Genomic DNA, 26,760 nt, shown 5'->3' on the forward strand with positions numbered 1-26,760 from the left:
TGGAAAACATTACAACAGTTGCTGTCCTGAGCTTGGTCAAGGGGGCATTGTGAAGGCCAGAGAAATCCATTCAAAACAGTCAGCCGCTGGTTACTCATAAGTGGATTATTCCATGATTTGCAGATTCTTAATCCCAGTCTGACTTCGGTCCAAGTCTGATTTAGGGACCTTTTGTCTACTGTTAGCTGATATGTATCTAGGAGTAACAAATAAATTTTAACAAAAGTGAAAAGAAAACATGCTGCACCACCAGAATACCCTCAGGATATTCCAAAGTCAGCTATAAAATTATTTTTGGGTCATCTCTGCCCTGTTCCTCCTCACCTGTGGGGAAAACTGACTTAGCTGTATTTATTAATGGAAAGAATTACCTCAACAGTAACAACTGCTAGAATGTATTGCATGCATTACCAGTGAACAATTGATAACGAATGGGACTTTATAAGTTCTGGCTGAGTTCCATAGAATTCCTATGTGTGTGTGTGTATGTGTGTGTATATATATATATATATATATTTTATAAGTATCCTTTTTCTTTTTTCCTTTTTTTTTTTTGTTATTTTCTTTATCCTCAATTTGCCAATCTAACGGTAATAGGCACGAATGTCATGTGAAGACCAACTCTTGACCATGGGTTTTTTTGCAGGAAATCTACAAAGATGCAAATACCCAGGTTCACACATTAAGGAAAATGGTCAAAGAGAAAGAAGAAGCCATTCAAAGACAGTCTACCCTAGAAAAAAAGATTCATGAGCTGGAGAAACAAGGGACCATTAAAATTCAGAAGAAAGGGGATGGGGACATCGCCATCCTGCCGGTCGTGGCTTCTGGCACGTTGCCCACGGGGTCCGAAGTGGCGGTGGGTGACTTTGTGGGGCCAGTGACGGGGGCTGCCGCCTCGGGACCCTTGCCCCCTCCTCCCCCACCACTGCCTCTGTTGTCAGACACACCTGAAGCAGGTAGGAAGCCTTGGCGAGAGAGCTGAGGTAGAGCATTGGGATATCTGTACTTCTTTTACCTATGGTTCATCTATGTCCTTTGTCTGTTTCTGTTGGCATTTCTTTTATTGATTGATTCTAAGAACTTTTACCTTTTGAGATGAAGGGTATACGTCTTCATTTCACACATGGCACAGAATGTTCCCCATTTGTTACCGAGGACATTTTTGTTGTCTTCGGGGAAAAAACCCTTTGTCCTCAGTGTTTGTTTTCAGGTCCTTTATGTACACATGGCATATTGCAGGAAAAACCGTTCCCCTGTTTTCAAAGTCGATTTGTTTCTTTTCTTTTGCTAGCGCGAAATGGTCCAGCCACGCCGCCTATGCCCCCTCCCCCACCTCCCCCTCCCCCTCCCCCGCCTCCCCCTCCGCCCCCGCCTCCTCTCCCGGGTCCTGCAGCTGAGACTGTGCCGGCTCCCCCTTTGCCCCCCCCTCCTCCCTCTGCACCCCCGCTGCCCGGGACATCTTCACCCACAGTGGTTTTCAACTCAGGATTAGCAGGTAAGAGTGCAGATTTAAGACCCAGATATTTAATACAAATACTCAATTGTCTGACCTCCAGAGGGTCCAGGCCATTCTTTCAAAGTCCAGGTCTCTTGCAAAATCACATGTGTCTCCTCTTAATATAAGAACATTCCTGCTAATGCAGCCAGTAAAGGGGAAATTGTGTACAGGAGGCATTTTTCTTTCAGTAGCCTTTGTCACTCTTTCCCTGACAGGAAGTTCTGATCTCACACCGTTTTCCTACCTTTTCTCTCCCCACCTAGAGAAGGGAAGAGAGACAGGTTACCTTCTTAGGGATCAGTGCATTTTCATGGGTTCAGAAAACATGACAGTCCAAGCTCTGACACAGCGTGCTTTCAGTGCTTATGGCTCTTTTCTTTGAGGCTATTTTCGATGGCATCTATAAAAGGGGAAAATGCCTCTCTGTGTTAATTGCTTGATGTAGGCTTCCAGGCATTTCTTCCGAGCATTTGAGGGCATCACAATTCACTACAGTGGAATTAAGCTTCAAAGGGAAGCGTTACCACCAGCAGTACCTTCTTGCCTTGAAATGCTCCACTGCCCAGGATAGAATGCGGCATCCCTCCCTCACCAGAAATAAAATGGGGCGGGTGTGGGTGAGAGGGGCAGAGTTGCTCTAATGTCTTGAAATATAAGTTCTTATTTTTGACTCACAAAAATAAATTTTTACTCTTTTCTAAAATACCGCAAGCCATTTTCCCAGTCATGGAGTGTTCCCCTGGCGTTTGGAATTGCTCTGAGCTTTGCCAAGCCGTTCCTGTGACGTCAGATAATTCTGCTTCCTCAACCATTTTAGTCCCTTCGTGAGGTCTCTTATTTCTGATGAACTAGCACAATAATGGTCTCATTTCCAAGGCTGCAGTGGTTTTCAGAGCCTTTTGCCCCGAGTGTAAATGATGGGCTCAGCTGTAAATGATCTCCCAGCCTCCATCTCTTAGCATGTCCATCCCATCAACAGCTTTGCCAGCCAGTCGTTAGGACTAATTTATCCTGGTGACTGAAGCCCTTTTCGACACCAATAAAGCACCTGTAACAAACATGTTCCACATCAGATCTGTGGTGTTTACTTCCACCCCAGCTCCTATAAAAGTGTCAAACAAGATGCCTGTTCAAAGTCGTGTTGGCAGTAAACCAATGACTTACTTCGACCTTTCAAGGTCTCCCTCGTCTACCGCTTTCTTCTAGAACTTTTATTGCTTCTGAAGGACAAACGTTAAAGGAGCGTCATCATGAAACTGTTGGATTTTGAAACGTAAACAAACAGAAAACCTCTTAAGGAGCCCCAGGAATCTGTTACATCAACAGGCTGTTTTCAGTGATAGTGTCATTGTCATGTGCATCTGGGCCCACTGATGAGGCTTTCCCTGTAGCCTCCCAGGAGCGCTCACCATGAGCGTGTCTCTCCTTTGGTCCTGCTTCCTTTCTGTCTGACAAAACCTAATGTGCGATACGGCCTCTACTTCCCTTCACCTGGGCTCCAACTTGGACCTCAGAACTGCCTTGGCGGAGAGAAGAGCCAAGAGTCTCAGATGTGCACGTCCAGGACTCCCTTCTGAACGAGTCTTGGCCTCTCTCGTTAAATTTTTTGCCTGGGTTCTTCCTCCTACTTAATCTTTATAATTTGTTGGCTCCAATGATTGCCTCAGTTTTACAGTGTGAAGCTCTGTGTTCAGCTGATCCCTCACTGCTCCCTTCAGGATTCCTACATTTGGAAGTTGTCGCCTTTGTGTCTTATGCAATTTGAAGGACTGTATGTGGGACTGAAGAAACTCCTCTTCAGTGCCATAAGCGTCCATTAAACAATTACAAGATGTTGTGTTTTACAAGATATAAGGATTATAAAATCCTTACGAGTCTTTGATAGCTTGAGATCAGGTAGTTTCTACAAGGCCTTTAATCTCTTTTCATTACTCATCCTTAATTCGGCCGTTAATACTTAGTGGTTGTAACCCATTTTGTGAGATGTTTTGCCAGTGTATTCAGTAACACTCTCTCTCTGGAACCAAGAGGCCAGACAGCATCAGGATGTCCCCATAGAGCCAAGAGACAGCTGAGATAATATGCCAAGGGCCCCCCAGGAAGCCAGAAACCTGTGACATCACTAGACCCCTAGATCCACAGGCAACTGGATGTCTTATCTCTTCAGCAGGCAATGAGCAAGTGTCTTCTTGGTGACCAAGTCAGGGGACCAGGAGGAGGTCCCCTGAGTTTATCTTGTGGACTTTTCTTTGCATTTTATACAGAATATATTAGTAGTGTGACATGTGCATTTGAAGTGTAAGGCATACCTCCTCAAATCTGTTCGACCAACCTGGTTCCCATTCCCCGGTCAGGTCATCACTGACAGACCCCTGGGTAGTCTGTAACCTTTGCTGTTTCTCTTCGGAAGAATATGCTTTGGAACTTCACAGTGAGAATTGGGACTTCAGCTGATTATCTTTTCATTAAACTTGTTTATGTCTTACGGAATACCTAGCACAGGTCAGTATGGCTCTTTGGCAGCACTATAATGAAATCATTTTTCCCCCTTTTTTAAAAAAAGAGTTATTTTTTAAAATAAAATAATAAGGGCATCTTTAAGGCAGGTCTGAATGGAAATGAACTTTTGGCTCTGTGCTGCCTTGTGAGATGTGTCCCAGAAGCATGGAATTCTCTGCTAAGAGTGTGTGGACTGCTGAGCCGCCGAACGCTAACCGTATCTAATTTTTCTTTTGTATTTTCTTTGTTCTTTCTGCTTCCACAAAAGACGGGCCAATCAAGCTTTTCTGTAGGTTGCTCCTCCCTGAGTGTGTTGAGTGTCTGCCCTGTGTTCCTGTGGGTCACGCTGTGCCTTGACATCTCCACCCCATCTCCCATTGAGCCATTGCATTTGCTCTGTGTCTGCGGGGAGGTGTGGTGCTGGCTGGCTGCTGTGATTCCAGGGTTGCCCACATGTTTTAGTTGAACCTATAGAAGAGGTGATGGCCCTTTAAGCAGGCATCCTGGGTTTCAGGTGCCCTGTTTCTTTCTCCCTGGGGAAAGGAATGTTTTCTAGTTTAGTTTTAAAAGTTGGATCTAAGGCCTCAACTCTAGAAGGATTTTAGGGGTTTTTAAAATTTTGTTTGTTTGTTTTCTTTTGGCCATGCGCCGTGGCATGTGGGATCTTAGTTCTCCAACCAGGGATCGAACCTGTGCCCCCTGTATTGGGAGCGCAGAGTCTTAACCACTGGCCCACCGCCAGGGAAGTCCCTAGGATTTTAGATTTATCCTGAGGGAGAGAGGAAGGCTCCTCCCCAGAACAAGGGAAAGCTGCTGGGTGCTGCTTTCCTAGTCCCCTTCCTCTGGTGATCGGTTCTCTCCACAGAACACCCACCCACCCACGCAGAGCCACTTCCTGTAGCTTGAACACTGGGAACATGGTGCGTATCGTGGTCACCTATAGACCCCGCCTCTGCTAACCCAGCCCCCCAGCTCCCCAGTCAGAGTCAGGGCAGCCTTTCAGAAGAGAACTTTTTGGCCTGTGCTCTGATCTCAGGCTTATACGTAATCTTGCTTAAAGAGTTAAAAGTAGGGTGGCTGCAGAGGGAGTCGCTTGTAGGGAGTGTCCTGAGGCCTGCGTTGTCTGTGGAGGGATGATGGAACTGGATGGCGCTGACCTGTCACCCCCACTCCTGTCCACCTCTTCTCCCTCAACTCTGCAGAAGTGCCAGACTAGAGGAAGGTCTGGTCCTTGGTCCCCTGGAGGACATGGGCTTTCCTGGGTAGCAAGGACAGAAATGGACACTATTGGGTAGTAGAGAGTAAAGTGTCACATTTGGTGGTGGAAAGCCTGTTTTGGCAAAAGCTGTGTTTCTGTGTTCCTGCATGCTTCTGTGTGGATTTGTCAGATGACATTCCCGCTGTTTACGTGGCCTTTGTAACTCTGGAGGAACGAGAGGCACTGTCTGTCTCCGTTTTTTCAGTAAGGCAGGCAGCCAGGTAAAAGCCCAGTAGTGTGTTCCATTTCTTTTGTTCTGCATTGAATTTCTTCTCCCTCCCTTCCCAAATAGTGTGGTGGGCATCCCTGGGACAGACCTAAGACGGTGACTATTTATAGTTAATTGGTTTGGGAAGACTTCTTTATGGTGTGTAGTTAATTAATGGAATTTTTAGTGGATTGCCTTTTTTAGCTCATTTCCCCAAAGTAAGAGGAGGTGGCACTCCCCCCCACCCCCATCCCCTCAAAGGTGGGACCCTTCCTCTCTATTAAGAGGTTTTCAGTATTTTTAATGGGTGCATTCTTACCTTCTAGTTGCAGTAGTAGCTGATTCCTGGGGAGAGGTTGCACTTAAAAGAAAGGGGGAGGGGAAAGCAATACAAACCCAGATTTCCAAGTACCCCTTTTGTCTTCTTAAACATTCTATTTTGGGCCATTTGTGGCCCTTAGTCTGTTTGGAATAACTCTCAACAGCCAATATCATCCCCATTATTGAAATCATCCACAGGAGTGTATTGCTCTGGCTGGAAGTCAGCCTTCTTGACATTTCATTCCTGGTGGTTTAAGCAGACACTATCTGCAGTCTCTGATCATCGTTGAAGATTTGTTTTGGAAATGTGTGTTAGAGAGCCAGAAATTGAGGATGTCAGAATGCGACTTCACATTCACCAGTGTCAAACTAAGTGACACGGAGTATTTGCCCTCTCTGCTATCTAATATATAAAGAATCATTTTTATCCCCCAACTCTTTATTTGTCCTAAGCATTGTCCTGACACTGTGACTGTATTTCAACCACCCAGTTGCCTGCATTAAAAAAATAAAATAAAAGCAAAACCCCAGCTCTTAGGCAACTGTAACACACTGTTGTATCAAATGATGACCTCAAGTTGCCCTGGCCACAGTGTTGCCTGATGTCTTCCATATTTTAAAACACCTGGCCACCTCTTGCTAGCCTTCCTCCAGTGTTAGAGTGTCATCTGCAAGGACTGTTGTCTGATTGTTCTCGAGGGTTTTGGTGGAATCTTAATTTCATTCTCTCTGACCTCTGTAGCTGTGAAAATTAAGAAGCCAATCAAGACGAAATTCAGAATGCCAGTTTTTAACTGGGTTGCCCTGAAGCCAAATCAGATCAATGGCACAGTCTTCAACGAAATTGATGATGAGCGAATTCTGGAGGTATCTTTCTCATGGGTTAGAAACAAGGGGCCCTCTCTGTGCAGCAAAGCCAGAATGGATGCTGTGTTAACCTGAAAGTTTCTGCAATAAAAGCTAGTGTTTTAAGTGTCTTGATGTAAAGAAGAAAAGGAGAATAAAATTGGATGCTATTTTGTAAGGTGGTTCTAAAACTACGTTTAAGAACGTATTATACATTAAAATGGAATAGTTTTGAACATCTTTCACTGTATGTCACAAAAGGTACATCTGACACAATCTCTGCCCTTAATTTATAAAGGGGCATAAAAACCCTTTATTGAACTATAAGTGAAAAAGGACTCAATAATCACGCCTACTAGCTGGTTTGGTGGATAGTTTTAGTCTGTGCTGGCCATCCCTACAAGGCAGTAATTGAAAGGCAATTGGGTTAACTGGTTGGAAACAGTTGTCTACTTTAGACATTTTTGTCTGTATATGTGGCATAAGTCACACAACACTAACACAAATAGAGAAATAGAGCAAGCCATGGCCCAAGACAAGTATCAGTACTTAGTAGAAAAAGTAACTTCTTTGATGCTTAAGAAACTGTCTAAATGGTGGCTTCCTGACTTCATTTTTAAGTATAATCTAATTTGCCTATTTCATTCCTCTCCAACCCAGGACTTAAATGTAGATGAATTTGAAGAAATATTTAAGACAAAAGCCCAAGGTCCTGCCATTGATCTTTCTTCAAGCAAACAGAAGATAACGCAGAAGGGGTCAAACAAAGTGACATTACTAGAAGCAAATAGGGCTAAAAATCTTGCCATAACTTTAAGGAAAGCTGGAAAGACTGCGGATGAAATATGTAAAGCTATTCATGTGTAAGTTCAGGGCATTCTGAAAGATTATATCCTAGTAAATTTAGAATGAAAATGGTAACACTGAAGAGGTGGACCAGAAATGACCTTCGGGGGTGCTATATTAGAATGAGCAATTAATTGTTTTAGAAGAATAACAACTGGACCGTGACATCGTTTATTATCTTGGTCTGTTCTCTTACATATGCCTGCAGCAATGCTTACATAAAAGGAAAGTTGAGAGAAGTATTGCAGATGCTGAGAAAAGGGAGAAAATATCAGTTTTCTGTGGAGTATCTGAATTTTATCCAGATTCACTGAGTACAAATTTGATGGCATTTGTGGAATGATTCAACCCAATGCCAGATGCAAATAGGAGACAGAGGCTTGTCTTAACTCATAATAGGAATGTGATTCCTGTTGCTCCTTAGCCCTTTCAGGGCATCTTAAAGCAAGTTTAGTTCTTTTTTTAATCCTTGAACTGCAGAGAAGGCATTGATTTTATTTACTCTTCTATTAGAAGAATCTTTCTACTCTTTGAGTCATGGTGACTTTCAAATATGATAAGGATGTTATTAGATGTTTTAGGAACTAATGCATCATTAATTGGTATTTCATAAATTTTGATCAGAGATTCTTAGGGGAGTAAAAGACACTGAGAAATCATTTGTTCCAGTTTCATGTCCTCAGCCGGGATCATAAGCTAGTAGTTTAGTGCACCCTATCATCTGTTCTGATTTCTAGTGTTGCAACCTGATATGAATTCTGGTTTTTAATCTTCACATATCTTGTTTGTCATGATGATTAAGTATAATTCTATTGCTGAACAAAGATTGCCCAGAGAATAGAATAGAGACTGTAGCAAATACTTCTTTAGTTCAGATGGAGTATAGGTCCACAAAGACCGAGTATTCCCTCAGGGGATGTATGCATTTAAGCCAAAGCATCATATAGTACAGGCATTTGGATGCATTTTTTTCTAAAGGAGAAAAAATATCCCAGACTTACTGGTTTAATTGAAATCTTTTACAGAGTTCATCAGATATTCTGTAATTGTGTGTATAATATTACATCTCCTTAATTAGCAGTACTTCACAGGCCAAAAAAAACACGTCCTTGAACCACTTAACCACCAGATACTTCAGCTTTCCTTCTGCTTCTACCTGCTGTCATTTACTATTGACGTCTAGAGGCTTAGAGCTATACTAATAGCCTAAAAACTGAGCGTGGCAGTCGTAATAAGGTCCAGGTTTCCAGGAAGGACCAGTGAACGTGCTTGATGCACCGTCAGGAGCCAGCACCAAGGGGCATGTTCACATCTGTAGGCATCGTCCAGCTGTGGGCATCAACTCATCGACATGGTGGTTCATGATCTGGACCAGGTGGAGGTGTGGCTGAGAGGGGAGGAGGTTTTCTCTTTAATGCTGACATGTCCACCTCTGTCTTCAGATTTGACTTGAAGACATTGCCTGTAGACTTTGTAGAGTGTTTGATGAGGTTCTTGCCAACTGAGAATGAGGTGAAAGTGCTGCGGCTCTATGAGCGGGAAAGGAAGCCCCTGGAAAACTTGTCAGATGAAGACCGGTTCATGATGCAGTTCAGTAAAATTGAGAGGCTCATGCAGAAGATGACCATCATGGCCTTCATTGGGAACTTTGCCGAAAGTATTCAGATGCTGACTCCTGTGAGTGGACCAACTCTGGCAAGGGAAGGGGTCCAAACAGATAGCATTTGTTTTGTTTTGTTTTCTTTTAACTTTCTCACAGAATTGCACTTAATGTCATGGGCTCTAAGACTTCTTCCCAGAACTTTCGACACGGCATTTTTATTTTTACCCTCTTTTTCTCATTGTGTATGCCAAGTAAAATTGAAAACGGTGAATTTCCCCATTCCATATTGCTCTTCTCCCTAGAGAATGCCATTTCCTGTGTCTACAGATACCCTTTGGATTTTAAAGGACACCTCAATACAGAGGACAAGGAGAATAATTTTCTCAAATTTGGTCCCCTCCTCAAGGTACCAGTCCTCTGGCTGGGTTACCAAGACTGAAAGTTTAACTTCATTTCTAAAAACCATCTCATATCTTTAGTGAACAGGCTTATTGACTTTCATTGGAAGCGTTAAATTTGCCATGGGGGTCTTCTTCCTTGGAAGTTTGTTACAGTACACTGTGGTGATGTAGAAATAATAGCTAACCATCGCTTGTTCCTTTGTATTAATCTGGTAGAGACTTATGAATATCATAAATGGTTCTTTCCCAGTTCTATTTCTAAATAAATGTTTGTTAATTACTGATTATAGTAGCATGTGTGTCCAAAATATGTTCTGAGAACTTCTGCACGGTGATTATATTTCTTTGCTGTTTTGTTTTGTTTTTGTTCTTGGCTAGCTCCATTGATTTAAAAATATGAATTGTATTACATGATTAGAGATGGTGGGCAGGCTATTGAGTTCTCCTGGAAGATGCTGTTGACTCCTAACTTAAGTCTCATTGCTTACAGATTTTATGATAAGCTAGTTCTGATAATACTTCCTATTTAGAGAAGAGCTTACACGTAATGCTCTAGTTACCTAAGACCTAGCAGGACAACTTAAAATTGTTATGTTTAGGAAAAAATAGAATCTCAGCATTAAGGCTTTAAGTTCTAAATGCAGGTCTGTTTTCTTCTGTATTAAAGTTTTAGTTTTCAATCGGAGTTTCCCATTTTTAACATGTCTTTTTTTTCCCCCCTCCTCTTTCCTTTGACTGGAATCTAGCAACTGCACTCAATTATAGCAGCATCTGTCTCTATAAAGTCGTCCCAAAAACTCAAGAAAATTCTGGAGGCAAGTGAAGTTTTCCTCTTATACGTGTATGGAAGAGTTGACTTGTCAGCTGCATTCCTCAGCCTGGGAATGCCTGGGATGCTGTACCGATGGACTTCTCTTTTCTCTCTTTCTTTGCAGATCATCTTGGCCCTTGGCAACTATATGAATAGCAGTAAACGAGGAGCAGTTTATGGATTTAAACTTCAGAGTTTAGATCTGGTGAGTTTTTAAACTTCAGAGTTTAAAAGAAGTACAAGAGCTATATGAGAGACAAAACAGCTGGCAAAGATTAAGCCCTGGAGCAGAGAGAGTCTGCTCTTGGAAGTGGGGTGGGATGTTTTGATGAAGATTCTCTGCTAGTGGGCGGAGCAGTGGGTACAAATTTTCTGGAACGCCATATGGCAGCAAGCACTTCGAACCTTAAAAATACTCATACCTTTTGACCCAATATTTCCATTTCTAGGAATCTTCCCTCAGGAGTCTGAATTATGCATGCTATATTTTATTTATAATTGCAAATAATTAGCAACAGTGTAAAGATTCAACATTTGGGGAAATGATTACATATGCTGTAATGATAGTTAATACGGTGAACTATTCTTCAACTGTTAGAATATTTGTGAAGAGTTTTCAAAGGAATAGGTAATTTTGTGTTTAGGAAAGAAAGCAGGGTATAAATTGTCTGTACAGTTTGATTTTTAACTAGGTAAAATGAGAAAAAAAAACCCGAATGGAAGTAGATTAAGATATTAACAGAGAGGTTGAATGGAATTAGGAAGGTTTCTTGAGCTGCTTCTTTATACTTTTCTGTGTTTTCTAAAAAAAATTTTTTTTTTTTTTTTTTCCTGGATGAAGAAGGGTGCTCTGCTTTTCAGAGTCACCTGACTTAGGAACAGGACTAGAGAGAATGCTCCATGGAGCCCTGTCCCCCGGGCTGCACTGGCAGACATGGCTTCCACGGGAGCAGGTTGGGCAGTGGTTGGAGTCCCCAGCCCCCGGTGTGGGGGGACATGTTATTTGATAGGGACTGTCTAGTTAGTCACAGTTCTGGGCCCCAGAAGGCCATGGTACGTACGTTAAGCACATCTGCTTTGAGTTGGGGAGTAAGTGGGGCTGAGCAGATGTGAGGACTATGGCATAGGTGTACCTGTGCACACCTATGCACACTCCCGGCTCCAGCCTCACTTCCTACTCTGGCCTTCACTTGGGAGAGCACTGAAACTGGAGTCTTCCTGCTTGTAAGTCAGGGAGGTGGTGGAGCAGGTGGGGGCGGGGAGTTCACGGGAGGAGAGACGCGTGAACAGCTCTCACGCTTAGAGTCGTCCCTAAAGTTGAGCGTGTCCCCTGGTCAGGAAGTCCTCTTGTCACTTAATAATCCATGGGCTGGTTCACCCGAGAACAGAGCTGACTCTCCTGTGGGAATGTTTTCTCTCCGCTCTGGGGCACCTGTGCTCAGGTATTTATTCTGAGCGGGGCAGCATCATCTGGCAGGTAACTCTCCCATCATCTGTTACTCTAACCCTCATCCCCTTTGGTTTTCAGCTCTTAGATACAAAGTCAACGGACCGAAAGCAAACACTGTTGCACTATATATCCAATGTCGTGAAAGAAAAATATCACCAAGTGTCCCTATTTTATAATGAGCTTCATTATGTGGAGAAAGCTGCCTCAGGTACTTGATTTCAGCTCTTAATGTTACTCTTGGGTATGAATGCCTTGAATCATGGGGGAACCCTTCCCCGCTTAAACAACACTCTTCAGAACCCCTCTACAAAGGGGAGGCTAAAACGTCAGAGGCTCTGAGCCGAAACACGTCGCCTCTGGTGTTGCCCGCACCTGGGAGCAATACAAACATGGACGTGAAGAGGACAGTGTTCTCTTTATAAAGATCCAGGTCTTTGGGCTTCATGTGCCTTCCCTCTTCCATCTGTTGCCCTTTTTATTCTGTTGCTGTCATTTGAAAGGAGAGACTCTGAGACTCACCCCCCCAACAGACACTTGAATTAGATTTTGTGCTGTCCCATTTGCTCAGGTGTGGCCGTTCTAAACATTTTGCGTTTAGCCTGAGCACAAGTTAAATTATCAGTACTTCTTGGTTGTTACTTTGCTATGAAAGTTATGCGTTTTCTCATTTAAATCATCGGCTGCTCTGAGATAGTTGGGCTGTACTGTTACAGATGAAAAAAACGGACATTTTTATAGATTAAATGCCTTGCCCAAGGTCACATGGGTAGAAAACGATAGAAACAGAGCTTGAACTCAGATAGTCTTCTCATATGGTATGTTGTCCAGTGTACCACATCCTCTCAAAAGAACATTAGCCTAGAAAAAGGAACAAGATGCAGATTGACCTCGGAGTTGGATACAGGCTGTGATTCTCAAATGATGATCTTAAGCAGCCAGTGTTTATTGTAAATTTGTATCCCTGAGACCTACCCCAGACTTAGCGAATTGAATCTCTGAGGGCAAGACTTTCTCTGCCTTCCTCGGAGTAAATGGCTGCTGCTTCTGTGTTCTTACTCAAGAGCATTCCATACAAGCCTCTCATACAAGATATAATAAATTTTATCACAACATTTTGCATGTCCACTGCAACCTGTTCATGTATGGGTATAATCATTTTATTTATCTTTATAATTTCCTTAGCTCCTGGCAAATTGATGGTTGGGAACAAATGAATGAGTGAATTAATGAATGAGATGATGCCCTGTTACTGGGATAGACGCTGCTGAAGCCCTAGAGGAGGCTGAGAGGCAGGAGGAAATGATATTTTGACTACAGAGGACTGTGCAGCGCAGGCCGTGCCAGACCTACTGAGGGCTTGGGGCTTACTTAGGCAGTTACCAGGATTGCTCTTCTGGTAGAGTGGTTTTCCTCCTTTCAAGTTTCCCTTTGTCTAAATGAGGGGTTCTTTAGCATCACCATTCTAATTAAGAAAAAAAGTTAAAAAAATTTTCGTATAGCACATTTTGTTTGGCCCGAATGAGATTCCCCTAAAGTGTCATTTCAGAAAAGTCAGTGGAGGAAAATGGGGAGATTGAGGTGCTCTCTGGCTGACTTGTTTTCTGTATTCTCACTCTGGGGCCCAGGTGTGCTGACATGGATTCCATATCCCTTCACTCATTTATTTACTCAATCCTTCCTTTATCCAGTGAACCTTTCTGAGTTCCTGCTTTGTACTTGGCACAGGCCTAAGCACTGAGGAGTCAAAGATGAATAACTGTGGGTCTAGTGAGGGAAAAGCATGCTACGTTGTTCCGTAATCCATCCATGTGCAGAGCTGCGTCAGGCAGTGGGGAGCCAGAGGTGGCGCCCAGACCTCCTGCAGGAGGCTGCAGGAGTGAATCCACTCTGGGTGGGTGGCCACACTGCAGATGGAAAGGTTTGTGCTAATAACCCCTTCTGACGCACGGAAGGGTTGTTTAGCAAAAAGAAGCTGGTCAGAGTTGCTTTGGGTCCCTGTGGACAGTACAGCTAAAAATTCAATAGGTAAAATGCTACCCCCTGCTGGAGAGCCACAGAAATGCAGAGGAGTTCAAAGAGTCAGGTAGAGGATAAGCTCTTGGGCCTGTCAGTTAAGGAACCTCTAACCCTACAGGCCAACCAATAGGTTATCATCTCCAGTAAGAGAAATGGAATAGTTGGGAACAAGCACAGGATTTGGGATCCGTGCTGGTTATCCAAACTCCATCTCTGCCACTTCCTAGCTGTGTCACCTAGGGCAGTCCACATAACCTCTTTGTGTTGCTTTTCCTCGTTGGCAACATGGGCTAGTGGTGCAACTGAATTAGTGCATGTGAAGGATTTAATGCAGTGCTTGATGGTGAGCACTTAGTAAATTATTCCTATTAAAGGATGTCTGCACTGAAGGCCGGAGACTAGATCTAAGGGCCTTGCGTAACCCTAGAAACCCACTGAGAACTTGGCTCATCAGCCAGACTCACCGTGGCTTTGACTTTCCTGGCTGAAGTCACGGGGACATTGCTTTCTCTACTTCAGTCTCCCTTGAGAATGTTTTACTGGACGTCAAGGAGCTGCAGAGGGGCATGGACTTGACCAAGAGGGAGTACACCATGCATGACCACAACACACTGCTGAAGGAGTTCATCCTCAACAATGAGGGAAAGCTGAAGAAACTGCAGGATGATGCCAAGATTGCACAGGTGAGTGTCTGTGCCCCCAACACCCATGAAGAAGAAGGGATTGGATCCGTTAAAGCCACCTGGGGTGCTGGCCCTGGCTCTGGGGGCGGAGGGGGAATTGTCCTCTGTCTGCTGAGGGTAGATTTCTTTTTTTTTTTTTTTAATTTTTTTTTTGCAGTACACAGGCTTCTCACTGTTGTGGCCTCTCTCATTGTGGAGCACAGGCTCCGGACGCGCAGGCTCAGCGGCCATGGCTCACGGGCCCAGCCGCTCCGCGGCATATGGGATCTTCCCGGACCGGGGCACGACCTGTGTCCCCTGCATTGGCAGGTGGACCCTCAACCACTGCGCCACCAGGGAAGCCCCATAGGGTAGATTTCTTATGTAGCTGTTATTAAGGGGGATGGGGATCTTTCTGCATTTTGTACCTGGAGATGCCCCTGTGCTCTCATTGTCTCTTCTAATTTGAGGTCTTCACCGTTTTCTCTAGAGGCCCTCCCCGCCCCCTCCCCTTCCACTCCTAGGCTCCCTTTATTGTGGGTCCTGTGTTCACTTCAACCAACGTGTGGTAGGCCTGTGCTCAGCACAGCAGTGTTCCCCAGTATGTTGGGTTCCAGGAGGCCTTGACCTTGAAATCTTATACCACACTGGGGGTCAAGTTTACACACCTGAGAAGCAGCCAGAATGGACTGTACACCAGAAGGGAAGGCAGAGGGTTGTGGAAACTCAGGAAGCAGACGTAGTGGGATGGTTCCCTTGTGAGGCTGGCTTCCTTGTGTCCCGGGAAGGTTCAAGCAGAGACTTGAGTGAGTGAGTGGCTACGGTAAGGAGCATTGAAGCAGTGAGCTGGGATCTAGAGTCTGAGCAAACTTCTAAGGTCCCTTCTAACCTGGTTGGCTTTAAGGAGTCTTCCCATGGCTTTAGGACGCTTTTGAAAGGAGTAGTTCCTCATTCGTGTGTGTGTGTGTGTGTGTGTGTAGAAGTGGCAGGAGGTCCCAGTGTAGGAGTGTTGCATTCTTCTGGTTGCCTTTGGGTGTTGGGAGGAAACACAGGCTGTAGAGAATTGTGGGAGGTGAGGGAGGATGGAGGCCAGAGACCTGTGGGAGATGCTGCAGCTCTTCTCCCAGAGTGCTGAGTTCAAATGCTGGAAAAATGACATTCAAGAGAAATTCGCTTCTTCACAGGATGCCTTCGATGATGTGGTGAAGTATTTTGGAGAAAACCCCAAGACGACACCACCCTCTGTCTTCTTTCCCGTCTTTGTCCGGTTTGTGAAAGCCTATAAGGTAAGCAGGAGCCTGGTTTCTGTCAAGCCTTCCTTGGCATTACTTCTCGAGTGGGTGCCCTCCTCGAGCTGTGTCTGGGTCTCGGTGGCTCCGCAGAGACCTCCCCTGTGCCTTCGGGCAGCAGATATGGGCGGTGAGGACGAGACAGCGGTCTCTGGCCCTGCTCCTGAGGCCCTCAGCCCGTCATGCTCCCTGTCTCTACCCGGCCAGCTGGGGGCTCAGCCCCCAAACAAAAGCTCTTGGCTGCCTGTGGGAAAGTGAGATCCAGGACCACTGCTGCCCCGTTGACTGTTGACCCTCGCAGGCAGGTTGAAGGACTGAGAAACCCAGGCCTCCCGTGGAGTTGTTGAGTGGGTAAAGGGTAGAAGGAGTGAGCCCTGGCCTATGGCAGCGGCACTGCCGCTGAGGTCAGGGAGAGCCTGAGGTCAGGGAGGTCAGGGAGAGCCTGCTTGTGTCGTAGCTCTGCCCAGGCCCGTGGGCCTCTGGACCAACATTTCTCTAGTGTGGACCAAAAGATGGCTCTAGGAAGGACAGTTGATCCCTGTTTCTTCATCTGGACCCATAATGGCCCTTCCTTTAAATGGGAGGCCTTCTATGACATAATCCGGGACCGTGGTCTTGAAAAAGCGTGTGACCCAGAAAGATCTGTGTCAGAAGAATTTGTCTCTTGAGAAAGGAGGACAAGGAGGGCAGGGCATGAGGGGACTTCAGTGCTCTTAGGAGACATTGCGATGTGTGTTCTCCAGGCTTGTCTATGTATGAGCTGGGTAATGTTGGTCTAGGAAGGAGGAGTGTGATTGTGGAGCGGGGAGGGATGCGGCAGGGCTGTGGACATCTTTGAGAAACGTGATTGGAAACAGTGGGTCACTTCACCATCATCTGATGGCACTGGAGAACCATCCTTGGGCCTTTTACTTGAAACTCACAAGGTTATGATATTTAGCCATCTTCTCTCAGCATGGCTTAGTGTAGCAGTGATATCACAAGCAAAAAGAAAGTGTCCCTGGCAGCGAGGATGAACACAAATACAGCACCAAGCCCATGTGCGAGAGCCTGGGGGCCATGAGCAATAAGAAGCACTGGTCACCAGGGCTGCTGGCTGTGATGCTCTGGGGTCCCCTGATGTGCTACCTAGATGACTCAAGGTAGCTCTTGGTATGAGCTGGGACCATGCTTCTTCACTAAAAAAAATTGTAAGTCTAGGGCTTCCCTGGTGGCGCAGTGGTTGAGAGTCCGCCTGCCGACGCAGCGGACACGGGTTCGTGCCCTGGTCTGGAAGATCCCACGTGCCGCGGAGCGGCTGGGCCCGTGAGCCATGGCCGCTGAGCCTGCGCATCCGGAGCCTGTAATCCGCAACGGGAGAGGCCACAACAGTGAGAGGCCCACGTACCGCAAAAAAAAAAAAAAATAATAAATTGTAAGTCTAAGGTCTCAAAAGAAAATATATGCTGTTTTTAAATTGTATAATACAAGCTGGGAAGTGCCCCTGTTTGGTCTCCAAGTCTGGCCCTTCAGCGGGGTCGTGCATAGAGCAGAGGAAAAAGAGAAGCTGGTCTGTGGGGTGTGACAGGTCAGAGCCCATCAGGTGCTCCTTCCACGTTATCATTTCTCCCCGGGGTCCTGTTCGCTGGCTGTGTGAGGCGCTTATCAGGCAGGGACGTGGCAGGATGTTCTGTTTGCCCTAACATATTACATAGTGAATAACTGCCCAGCCTGTCACTGACCCAGGGACTTGATGGGCAGATGTTAGGGTTTTAGGATGTCATCCGTCATTTCCCTTCCTAAGTTTGAACCAAAATGAAACGAGACAAAAGCAACAGAGATGAAAACGTAAACTTTATTACTGACAAAAGTTGGATTGGAGGACAGGGTGTGTCTCTGTGAGCTTACCCTTCGGCCCTGAATTAGATGACTTACCAGTGCACAGCTAGACTATTGGAAGTTGCTTTAAGGAGGCTGGCTTCAAAAGAGGGGATGCCCCGCGGGGCTGAGCTGAGGTCGGCCTGTTGGATTCCTTGTCCCTAATTCATCACACTTGTCACTGCCTCCCTTGGAAATGAGTGAGCTGTGGGAAGAAAGCCCAGGAGTGTCAACTTGGTGAGGCTCCTGAGGAAACAAGAGGCAAGGGAATGGAGGTTTTCCCCTAACAACGGGCGAAAGGAGAGGAATCTGAGACCCTCCTTTCAGAGAAGCTGTAGGGAGGGGGAAAGATTCTGTAAGAAAAACAATCTCACATGAAAGTCACTGAGCAGAGCTGCCAAAAGGGGAGTTACCCCGATATATATGGTATGGAGGCTGAGAAGCAGCCTGAGTGGGGAGAGAACCGTCAGGAAAGGAATTCTCTGGAAGGGGGTGAATCTCAACTACTAGGTTATGAAGAGGTGTGATACAGACCGACAGCAAAACCTAGAATCAGGCACATAGTGTAGATCTTCCAAACCTTCCCTTAACTCTAATTCCTGGCTAACCAAGGACTCTCTAAGAATGGCTTCTAAAAATCGTGATGCTGGCATTTCCACTGACATAATCTTCTGCCACTTTTGATTTTACCCAGCAAGCAGAAGAGGAGAACGAGCTGAGGAAAAAGCAGGAACAAGCGCTGATGGAGAAACTCCTGGAGCAGGAAGCTCTGCTCGAGCAGCAGGACCCAAAGGTGAGGTGTGCCAGGCTCCTGAGATGGAGCCATCAAGAGGCCAGAAAGCCAGATTTGCACAGGACGCCTTCCGCTTCCTTCTAGGCCTTGGAAACTTGGCAGATGGACACTTGTTCATTCGTTATTTTGTTCAGCAGTCACTGGAATGGGGCCGAGAGCATGTTTGTGTGGCATTTCCAAGTTTATAGAGATCGGGAACTTAAATCTCAGTTGGATACACAGAAAGGCCGTCCCGGGTAACCTGATGATTGGACGGCTCAGTGTCCCGGGACAGGAAGGCTTCACGGGGTCGCCATTGATGCTGGCCTTGATAGTGGGAGGGCTTCTCTGGGAACGGGAGGGCGCATTCTATGGAGGGAAACAACATAGGTGAAGACCACGAAGGCTGGCAGGTCGAAGAATTCTTCCTCAGGATCCTCTGGACCAAAGGTTAACAAGTCACTGGTTATTACCAGCTGCCTCTTGGTGCCATGGTGTCCAGCCTTCCCACTGCTGCCAGTTTTGTGCGTTCTTCAGTGCAAAAGCTTTTCTTCCTAGAAGCTTTCTGAGTTTTCCTCTGCTGAGCAGAATGTCTGGGATGGTGCTGTCTGTGTTTTGGACGGAGGCTGCTTGTTAGTGACAAAATGCTCAGACACGTTTTGGATTTTCTCAGACCTCCAGTGGGCGCTGGTCCCACTAATCTCTGCCATTCTTCTTTCTTCTCAGTCTCCTTCCCACAAATCCAAGAGGCAGCAGCAAGAATTAATTGCGGAATTAAGAAGGCGACAAGTTAAAGATAATAGACACGTATACGAAGGAAAAGACGGTGCCATTGAAGATATTATCACAGGTAAAGGCTATTTTCTCATTGTGGCCCATGGAGATCCCACTGGCCTCACCGTTACTAGGCCATTTACAGATTAAGCTACCGATTTTGTCCAGGGTTTACAAGTTCTTCAGTTGATTTTATTCAGATCCAGAACTACAGAGAAACCCCATGCTAGTATTTGAAGTATATTTATAGTAGCCCGTATACTGCCTGTCAAAGAACCCCAACACTCTCTCTGAAAAAAATCTCTGTTTCTCAATATCGTTGGAACCCTGTAGATTTCACCAGGGCTCCTTTTCCTAATGATGTTCCGTTGTCTTAGATTTGTCACCATGCTCCATTTTCTCCCTCATGACCACTCCTACCCACCTGCCTGATTAGTAACTACTATGGACAGGACCCATACTGTACTAAGCACAGTCAACACATGCTTTTCCAACATGCTCTTTAAAAGCCTTTTTACACACTCAAAGTAAGTGAAGATATTAGGAAATCAGGAGCTGGTGCTTTCATGCAGATAGACCAACAGGCCAGAAGCCCAGGGTTGGGGGATGGTCATTCTCTCAGCTAGGAATGGTGCCTAACCCAGACTGGTTCTTGTCTGATTAAGTTGTAGCCTAATGCCTGCTGCTCGAACCAGTTCTTCTGAGTTTCTGCATTCCCTCTTAAGGATCAGGGCAATAATTTGGGGCAGTGGCTACAAGTGACTTTCCTTTCACATTTGTTGCATAGGAATACTGTTTGTCAGCTTCCAAGGTGCTTAAAACTTCTCTCGTAGGAAATGCTACGCAAAAGTATAGAGATTAGTATGATGAATTCCCACGTACCCTTCACCCATGATAGTTTTCAACTCATGGCCAATCTTGTTATACGTCTGCCTCTGCCTGCTCCCCACCCCCTAACCTCTGGAATTATTTTGAAGCAAATCCAAGACATACAATTTCATCTGGAAATATTTCCACATATATCTTCAAAAGATAAGGACTCTTTAATAAAGCAAACAAGCATACCTACAAGACCATTACCACACACCTCCAAAACTAAGAGTTCCTTAATATCAAATAGCTAGTCATTATTCACATTTCCTCAATTGTCCTGATTTTTAAAAAAATATAACTCTTAGCCTTTTGACTTCTCATTTCTTGTGAATAACTTAGTCAGCATTGGAAATAGGGATCCCAAACTGCCCAAATCAGATTTCTTTCATCAGCTCAGACCCAAGGAAATAAAATACGTGAATAAATCACTAAAACGGAAGTCAATAAAGAGTTCCTTGCCCAGAGTAAACCAGTGTAAGCAGTGGGATGGGTCTCTACATAGGGTGCACACATGTTCTGTACACTTGTGCCCGCCCGTGTCTGTGTTCACCCTGCAGTGGCTTGCAGATGGCTCCCAGATAAAGCTTCCTTGTTTAGCCTCTCTCCTTGCCTCTCCCACATTGAGGGAGCAGCTCTGCTATGAGCAGGAGCAGGAACAAATCTCCTTGGGTGGCACCGCTTAGCCTCAGGGCCACAGTAAGATTGACGTGTAGGTAGAGAAGCATCCGACCGTGGCACATTAAGAACTTAGAGTGCCATTTTCATCAGTCTGTTCTCCAGCTTAGCGACACGTGGCTTGTGAAATGTACAGTTTCTGTTTGTCTGACCTGATACGCCATAGGAGGTAAATGAATATCTGTCCGTGGAGCAGATTTTTTTTTTCTCCTTGGACTATTTTCCATGTTCTACCCCAGACTGAGTGAAGACGGAGTAACTCTTCTGGGCTTTATTAGCTCACTTGGGTATCTATTGCCTTACCCCCTTCCTGCTCACCTCTGCCACCCTTACCCCAGGTATGATTAACAAAGCACTAACCGTGTACTAGTGCAGTAGACCTTGGCTTCTTACTCTCTTCTGTTTGTCTTGTTTGGCTGTCGTTTTCGATGCAGTGCTGAAGACTGTGCCCTTTACTGCTCGCACCGCCAAGCGTGGCTCTCGATTTTTCTGCGAACCTGTTCTCACTGAGGAATACCATTACTAAACTATTACTCTTTCTCACCTGATGCTCTTAAAAGGTTGCTACAGATTTTTTGACCCCTAATGACCCTCTGTGTGTGTGTCAGGGCCACCCAACATCCTAGCATGGAATTGCCATCTCCATCATGTTGTATTTTATGTTGTCTTCACACTGCATGGTTTTGCATTTCAGTCATAACTGCTTACTCACTAGCACTTTCAATACATCTATGAATCCACATGGCTGTGATGGTGTGTGCGAGTTGAATTAATACAATTACTTATAGAAATTTTCAGAAAACGATGAATAGAACACTTCTTTGAGAGTCAGGATTGGGACCAACTAGGTTGCTTTTAAGAATTGGGGGCTAATATCTTTGAACACAAAATGACAGTCATTAATAACAGTAATTACTGTACCTAACATTTATGGAGCACTTAGTGTGTTTGAATAGATTTACAGATATTAAACCAGCCTTTTTGTACTTAGCATGCTTTGATAGTAAAATGAGCTGCTATACAAACTCTCAGGAATACAAGGTGCTCTAAAGTTGCAAAATGATTTGCAGAAGGAGCTGTGAACTACACACAGCTTTAAATTGTGTCTCTCTTAACTGTCTTATATAGTCTGTAGCCATCATCCACAGTGTGGTGGAGCTCATGGTACAAGCTAAACTCAGGGAGCTCTTTTGACCTAGAAAGCCTGTATAAGCTGATATAGGCAATCTATAGCTTTATACTCACCTCTTTTCCGAGTGTCATGCCCAAATTTCAGCTATCAGCAATTCCATGTTGGAGCAAGGCTGCAAAGCAAGAAATGAGAACAAAGGCTTAGGAGCTCCCACTGTCTTATCTCATTCATGCTTCTTCACTGGTGGCTCTGTTCCATGTCAAACCCCAAGCGTTTCTTCTGTGATGAGATCATATCTGGATCTGCTCCTTTGGTCAAGATGGGGGCACCAGAAATAATAACTTTCCCAAGAAGTAACTGCCTGGGCTTAGTTCTTGATGGTTAAATAAGGAACAAACTTCTCTGTAGTGCCCAGTTGATTAGAATAACAACAAGGGAAGCGCACACTCCAACTGGAGTATGTGAAACAGCCATTGTTTGACTCCCATGCTGAGATTGACATGGAACTGGTTACATGTTTATTTTGTGGCGTTAACTCTTCTATGAATTGCACTTGTTATGTATGTTCCTCTTTCTCTGAAGATATCAAAGGATGTGGTGTGTTGTTGCCTGTTCTATAGTGTACTTATCCCACCAGTACTTATTAACAAGGCTAGAAGCTGTCATCTACTTGGCTACTGTTTATTGTCAGTTTTGCTGCTGAACTATTGTTCTGGAGCCAAACTTCAAAGCAGCTTGGATCTGGGTGGTCAGAGAGCTGGGTGGGAAGACATGCTCACCCGTCCCTTGTGTTCTCTAACACCTCTTGTAGTACGGCCTCCTGTTTTCTTCTTCTGTTGGCTAACATGCCCGGGAATGTTATTCACTAAGTTGAATTGCTTTCCATTTTCATCCCATTTTTACTTAACCATCATTTTGTGTTTTTGTTTTTTTCTGTTTAGCTTTAAAGAAGAATAATATCACTAAATTTCCAAATGTTCACTCGAGGGTAAGGATTTCTTCTAGCACACCGGTGGTGGAGGATACACAGAGCTGGCAAGCATCACTTTTTACTTAGCTTCCTCCTCTCTCTGTATGCAGATTAATGATTTCAATCTATGGCTGAGGGTAATACTGGTGAGAGTCTGACCAGGGAGAAGTCTTTGTACCTCACATTCCAATGATGTGAGGCTGAGCCTCTCTCTCGGACTTTTTGGTCTGCTTCCATGTTCTCAAGTGTGATGGCTTGGGCACGGGTATTTGCTGATGATTATACTTGCTTTGGGTGCTAGGCTGTCCTTCCCTTTACCCCTTCTTGGCCTTCAAGTTATTCAGTTAACCCCATTTTGATCTGAAGAAATTGAGAGTAAGTCCTGGCCAGGGAACATGATCTGTAGTCTTTGAAGAAGGATTAGGGTTCTTAGAACTAATTGCTCAGAGGACTCAGGAACCACAAAACTGCAGGCCCCTGCATATCCCTAGCCAGGAATGGAATTCTGACCTCCATTTACCACTCTGGGCAAGGAGGCAAAGGCTCGAGAGGATTAGGGCATGCAAAACTATTCCTGGCTTGAATTTAGGAGTAGGGCAGAGTCACAGATTCCAATGAGTCAGGAGCTGGTGGGGACTGTGCCTAACTGAGCAGTCACTCAGTTTTTGCCATGTTAGAATTTGGGCCCAGTACTGCAAGATCCTCCAGTTGTCCAAGAGAAGCCAGAAACCTTGGCTTTTATGTTAATCACCAATTTAAATAGCAGGAAACCGTATTTAAAAATTTAAGTCGGGGGCCAAACATTCTGTGGACCAGGTATGGCCCATCCATTTTCAATCTGAGTAGGTGAAGGGATTAAAAAGATTAAATCTGTTTTAATTCTGTTATTTGTGTTTCCCTTTCTAAAGGTAAGACTGTTCCTAAACAGAGATCAACAATACTAAGTTAATGAAAGGGAAATACAAACTAATTAAACAAAACAAGGGGAAAAATTATGAAGCCTGCTTTATTTTTCTTTTCACCATGTCCCGACTCCATTAAATGGTGGCTACCTGCTGGCTAGGCTACCTGCCTTATTCATCAAGAAAGCATGCTTTCACACTAAGAGTGCTTACATATACTAAAATTCATCCTGTTCATCTCACTTCATCCCTCTAGAACAATGCCTGCTTGAAATGACGTGCAGTGGTTGATTCATTCATTCAACGAGGCATTTTGTTGTTGTGTGTCAGGCATCCTGCTGTTCATTGGCAGTACAAATTGGAGAATCTGGAGGGCCCATACCACCTTGCCCCTCTAATGAAAAACAAAAAATCTTGGGTGGCAGCAAAGAATGTTCAGGAATGGAGTGTTATTTTGATTTAGTGATTACTTTTATTCAGTGGTTGAGTATTATGTTTCTAATTCGCAAAATAAAAATCTGACTTCAGCTAATTTTAATGTAATAAAAATAATAGAAGCTGTGTCTGCTAACTAAGCGTAAGTTCCTTCCTTGGTAAAAATTTCCGATAAGACAGGACAGGGCAGTCTGTTTTATTAGTTTTGCAGTTTAAAATTCATTGCAGTTGTTGTTGGTATTCAGGTTTCTGGAAAGAAAAATAACTACTAAGCAATAGCTATTTCCAATGGAAGAAACATTTCAAAATAAGACTTCAGCTAGACTCTGGCCAGTGACAGAAGCAGTCTCTCATATAGTTTTCTAAAAGAGCCCAGAATCACACCAGTATTACATGCTGTTTTGTTTGACTGTAAATACTGAGGGCAAAGTACATGTTTTGGTTCAGATTCTCAATGAGTTTGAAGGGCCCATTAGCTGACTCTTCTACACAAGCTGCTTTGATTGGCTGCCAGCTGGCCTTTATCTTGCTTAGAAACATGATATTAAAGGTTCCACTTCTTATTGGTGCTCTCCTCTTCACAGATCTTAGAAACCAACCATACAGACGAGCCGATGCGGTGAGGAGAAGTGTCAGGCGGCGCTTTGATGATCAGAACTTGCGTTCTGTTAATGGTGCCGAAATAACCATGTGAACCTGAGACCTGCCTGTATGAATAGAGGGTGTGTGTGAATGAAACTGACCATGTGAATTTTATGTGCTATCATTTAACTGCAGCCTTGAACATAGATGAAAATATTCTAAGGGCTCAGATTTAGCAAACACATAGGAATTTAAAAATGATGGGCTCTCCTTTCAACCTTTGTTAACAAGTGCCTAAAAGTGGAAGTACCTGCTCAGATTAATCAAAGCAATAGGATTTGATTTGATTAGGTATCTTTTTACACCAGTGTGTTATTCAATTTTTAACCAAAATGTAAAATTCATATTACATTCATTACCTGCCATTGTGATTGTCCCATGATGGCCCACCCTGGTTTCCTGATAAGATGTAAATAACATGGATGCATCTGCTGTGGGCTTCCTTTGCTGACATGACTTTTAAGGAGTTAATTTTGTGTTTCAGCCATACCCATCAACTTGGTATTTTTAAGGGCTTGCAACGTGGAAGAAGGAAAAAGTCACGCAATAAACTCCTTCTATCCATAACCAAGCCCCAGCAAAGTACAAACATGTTATTGCAGTGGCACAGAATCAGTCAACTCTTGTTTCACATTCTGCTTCTGTGCTGGGGTACGATGCCCTATGAGAGACATTCATTGGTATGAATGCGACGATATGATGGCACACAGATGTTGTATAAGACTTTATTTGCAGTACTGTGTTCTTCAGCTAGAGGCAGCTTTTAAAAAATAATGCAAATGTTTATTAATTAGCACTAAAATTAACATCTCAGTAATCAGTATTAGGATTTCTGAGGACCATTTTGGGTCAATCCTGAGAATAGAAATCAGTGCCTTGCTAGCCAGGGAGAGGTTCACTAGCTCTAGCAACAAGCATTTAAGATTACTTCTGCTAGCAGAGTAGTGTTAGAATCCTGGCCTTATTATCCTGACAATCGGCAGGGTTGGTTCCCCCTCCCCCCTTCTTTTTGTAGACTGGAGATTTATTTGGCATCATATATCAAAGCTAAAAATTCTTGCATTTCCAAGATTACTTTATGGGGGATTGCAATTAAATTTCTGAAATACATCACGATTAAGTTTAAGTGATATGTAATGGGACTAAATGGCCAACAAAGCCACTGCTATTTTTCCTTCCTCTCTGGCAGGGCACTTGATCCATTCCAAAGTCAAAAACTGGACTGAAGCTAATTTGTACTTTTCATAATATACATTCTGCTTCTGGCTTACCTTTTGGTACATGACATCAATATATTAATTGTAAAGTTTATTGTATAGTATTTAACCACTGAATTTCTTATTTTGTTGTGCTTATGTGAACTCTGGTGAAGGTCCCATTTCCCTTGGATAATGTGTAGTTATATATCTCTTTTTAAATGTACAGATATTTTGCTATAAGATTGGTGCAGTTTTTTATGGTTTTTACACTTCTCTTTAATTCCCACCTAAGCCTCTGGGGTAATATTGTAAATATTGTTTAAAAATGCATCAGCCTATGCTATACAATCTGAATGTTATTTTAACTTATAGGTTTTTTTTTTTTTAATATATATTTAACTACAAGGACAGTTTAGGGATCAGTTACTACATTTTCACTTTAGCATATTTACAGAAAGGTTACTTTAAACTGCCACCTGCTAGCACATTTTCATAATGTGTACATTAAAAAAGAACATGCCAAGATTTTGTCTGACTCAACATTCATTTTGATGAAAAAAGCAATTTGACTATAAATACAACACAAATAGGTGGTCCTTCACCACAAAGCAGCTGTTTTCCAAAGCTCAATACTGATGAACATGTTAAAGTAATTGCCTATTTATTAATCTACAAATAGACAATAATGTTGGCATGCTCTTTTCTGTCTGTTAATGGGCCTGCTTCTTAGCAATATTAGAAATGTTTTATAAAAGCAGTTCATGTTACTTTTCTGGTCTTTTCATGGCATATGAGCAAATAAACTATTTACACTACTA

At 44.0% G+C, this 26,760-nt stretch overlaps 1 protein-coding gene across 2 annotated transcripts in view; it reads left to right on the plus strand.

The window, feature by feature from the left end:
• The window catches only part of FMNL2 (formin like 2), a 305,055-nt gene extending 278,295 nt beyond the window's left edge, over window positions 1–26,760 (plus strand). The window contains exons 14-27 of one of the 2 annotated variants that reach the window (XM_082840758.1): window positions 647–959; window positions 1,295–1,498; window positions 6,530–6,654; window positions 7,294–7,496; window positions 8,922–9,156; window positions 10,230–10,298; window positions 10,419–10,499; window positions 11,823–11,952; window positions 14,280–14,443; window positions 15,607–15,708; window positions 18,263–18,361; window positions 19,067–19,190; window positions 22,736–22,782; window positions 24,686–24,818. In XM_082840758.1, the coding sequence (XP_082696884.1) occupies window positions 647–959; window positions 1,295–1,498; window positions 6,530–6,654; window positions 7,294–7,496; window positions 8,922–9,156; window positions 10,230–10,298; window positions 10,419–10,499; window positions 11,823–11,952; window positions 14,280–14,443; window positions 15,607–15,708; window positions 18,263–18,361; window positions 19,067–19,190; window positions 22,736–22,782; window positions 24,686–24,724 (1,935 nt within the window). In that variant the 3' untranslated portion in view covers window positions 24,725–24,818. Of the gene's footprint in view, window positions 1–646; window positions 960–1,294; window positions 1,499–6,529; window positions 6,655–7,293; window positions 7,497–8,921; window positions 9,157–10,229; window positions 10,299–10,418; window positions 10,500–11,822; window positions 11,953–14,279; window positions 14,444–15,606; window positions 15,709–18,262; window positions 18,362–19,066; window positions 19,191–22,735; window positions 22,783–24,685 lie in introns of both variants that reach the window. The other variant, XM_082840757.1, reaches the window with a different exon arrangement.

Source organism: Leucopleurus acutus, assembly GCF_964270905.1.
Source record: "Leucopleurus acutus genome assembly, chromosome: 6".
Taxonomy (NCBI): Eukaryota; Metazoa; Chordata; class Mammalia; order Artiodactyla; family Delphinidae; genus Leucopleurus; species Leucopleurus acutus.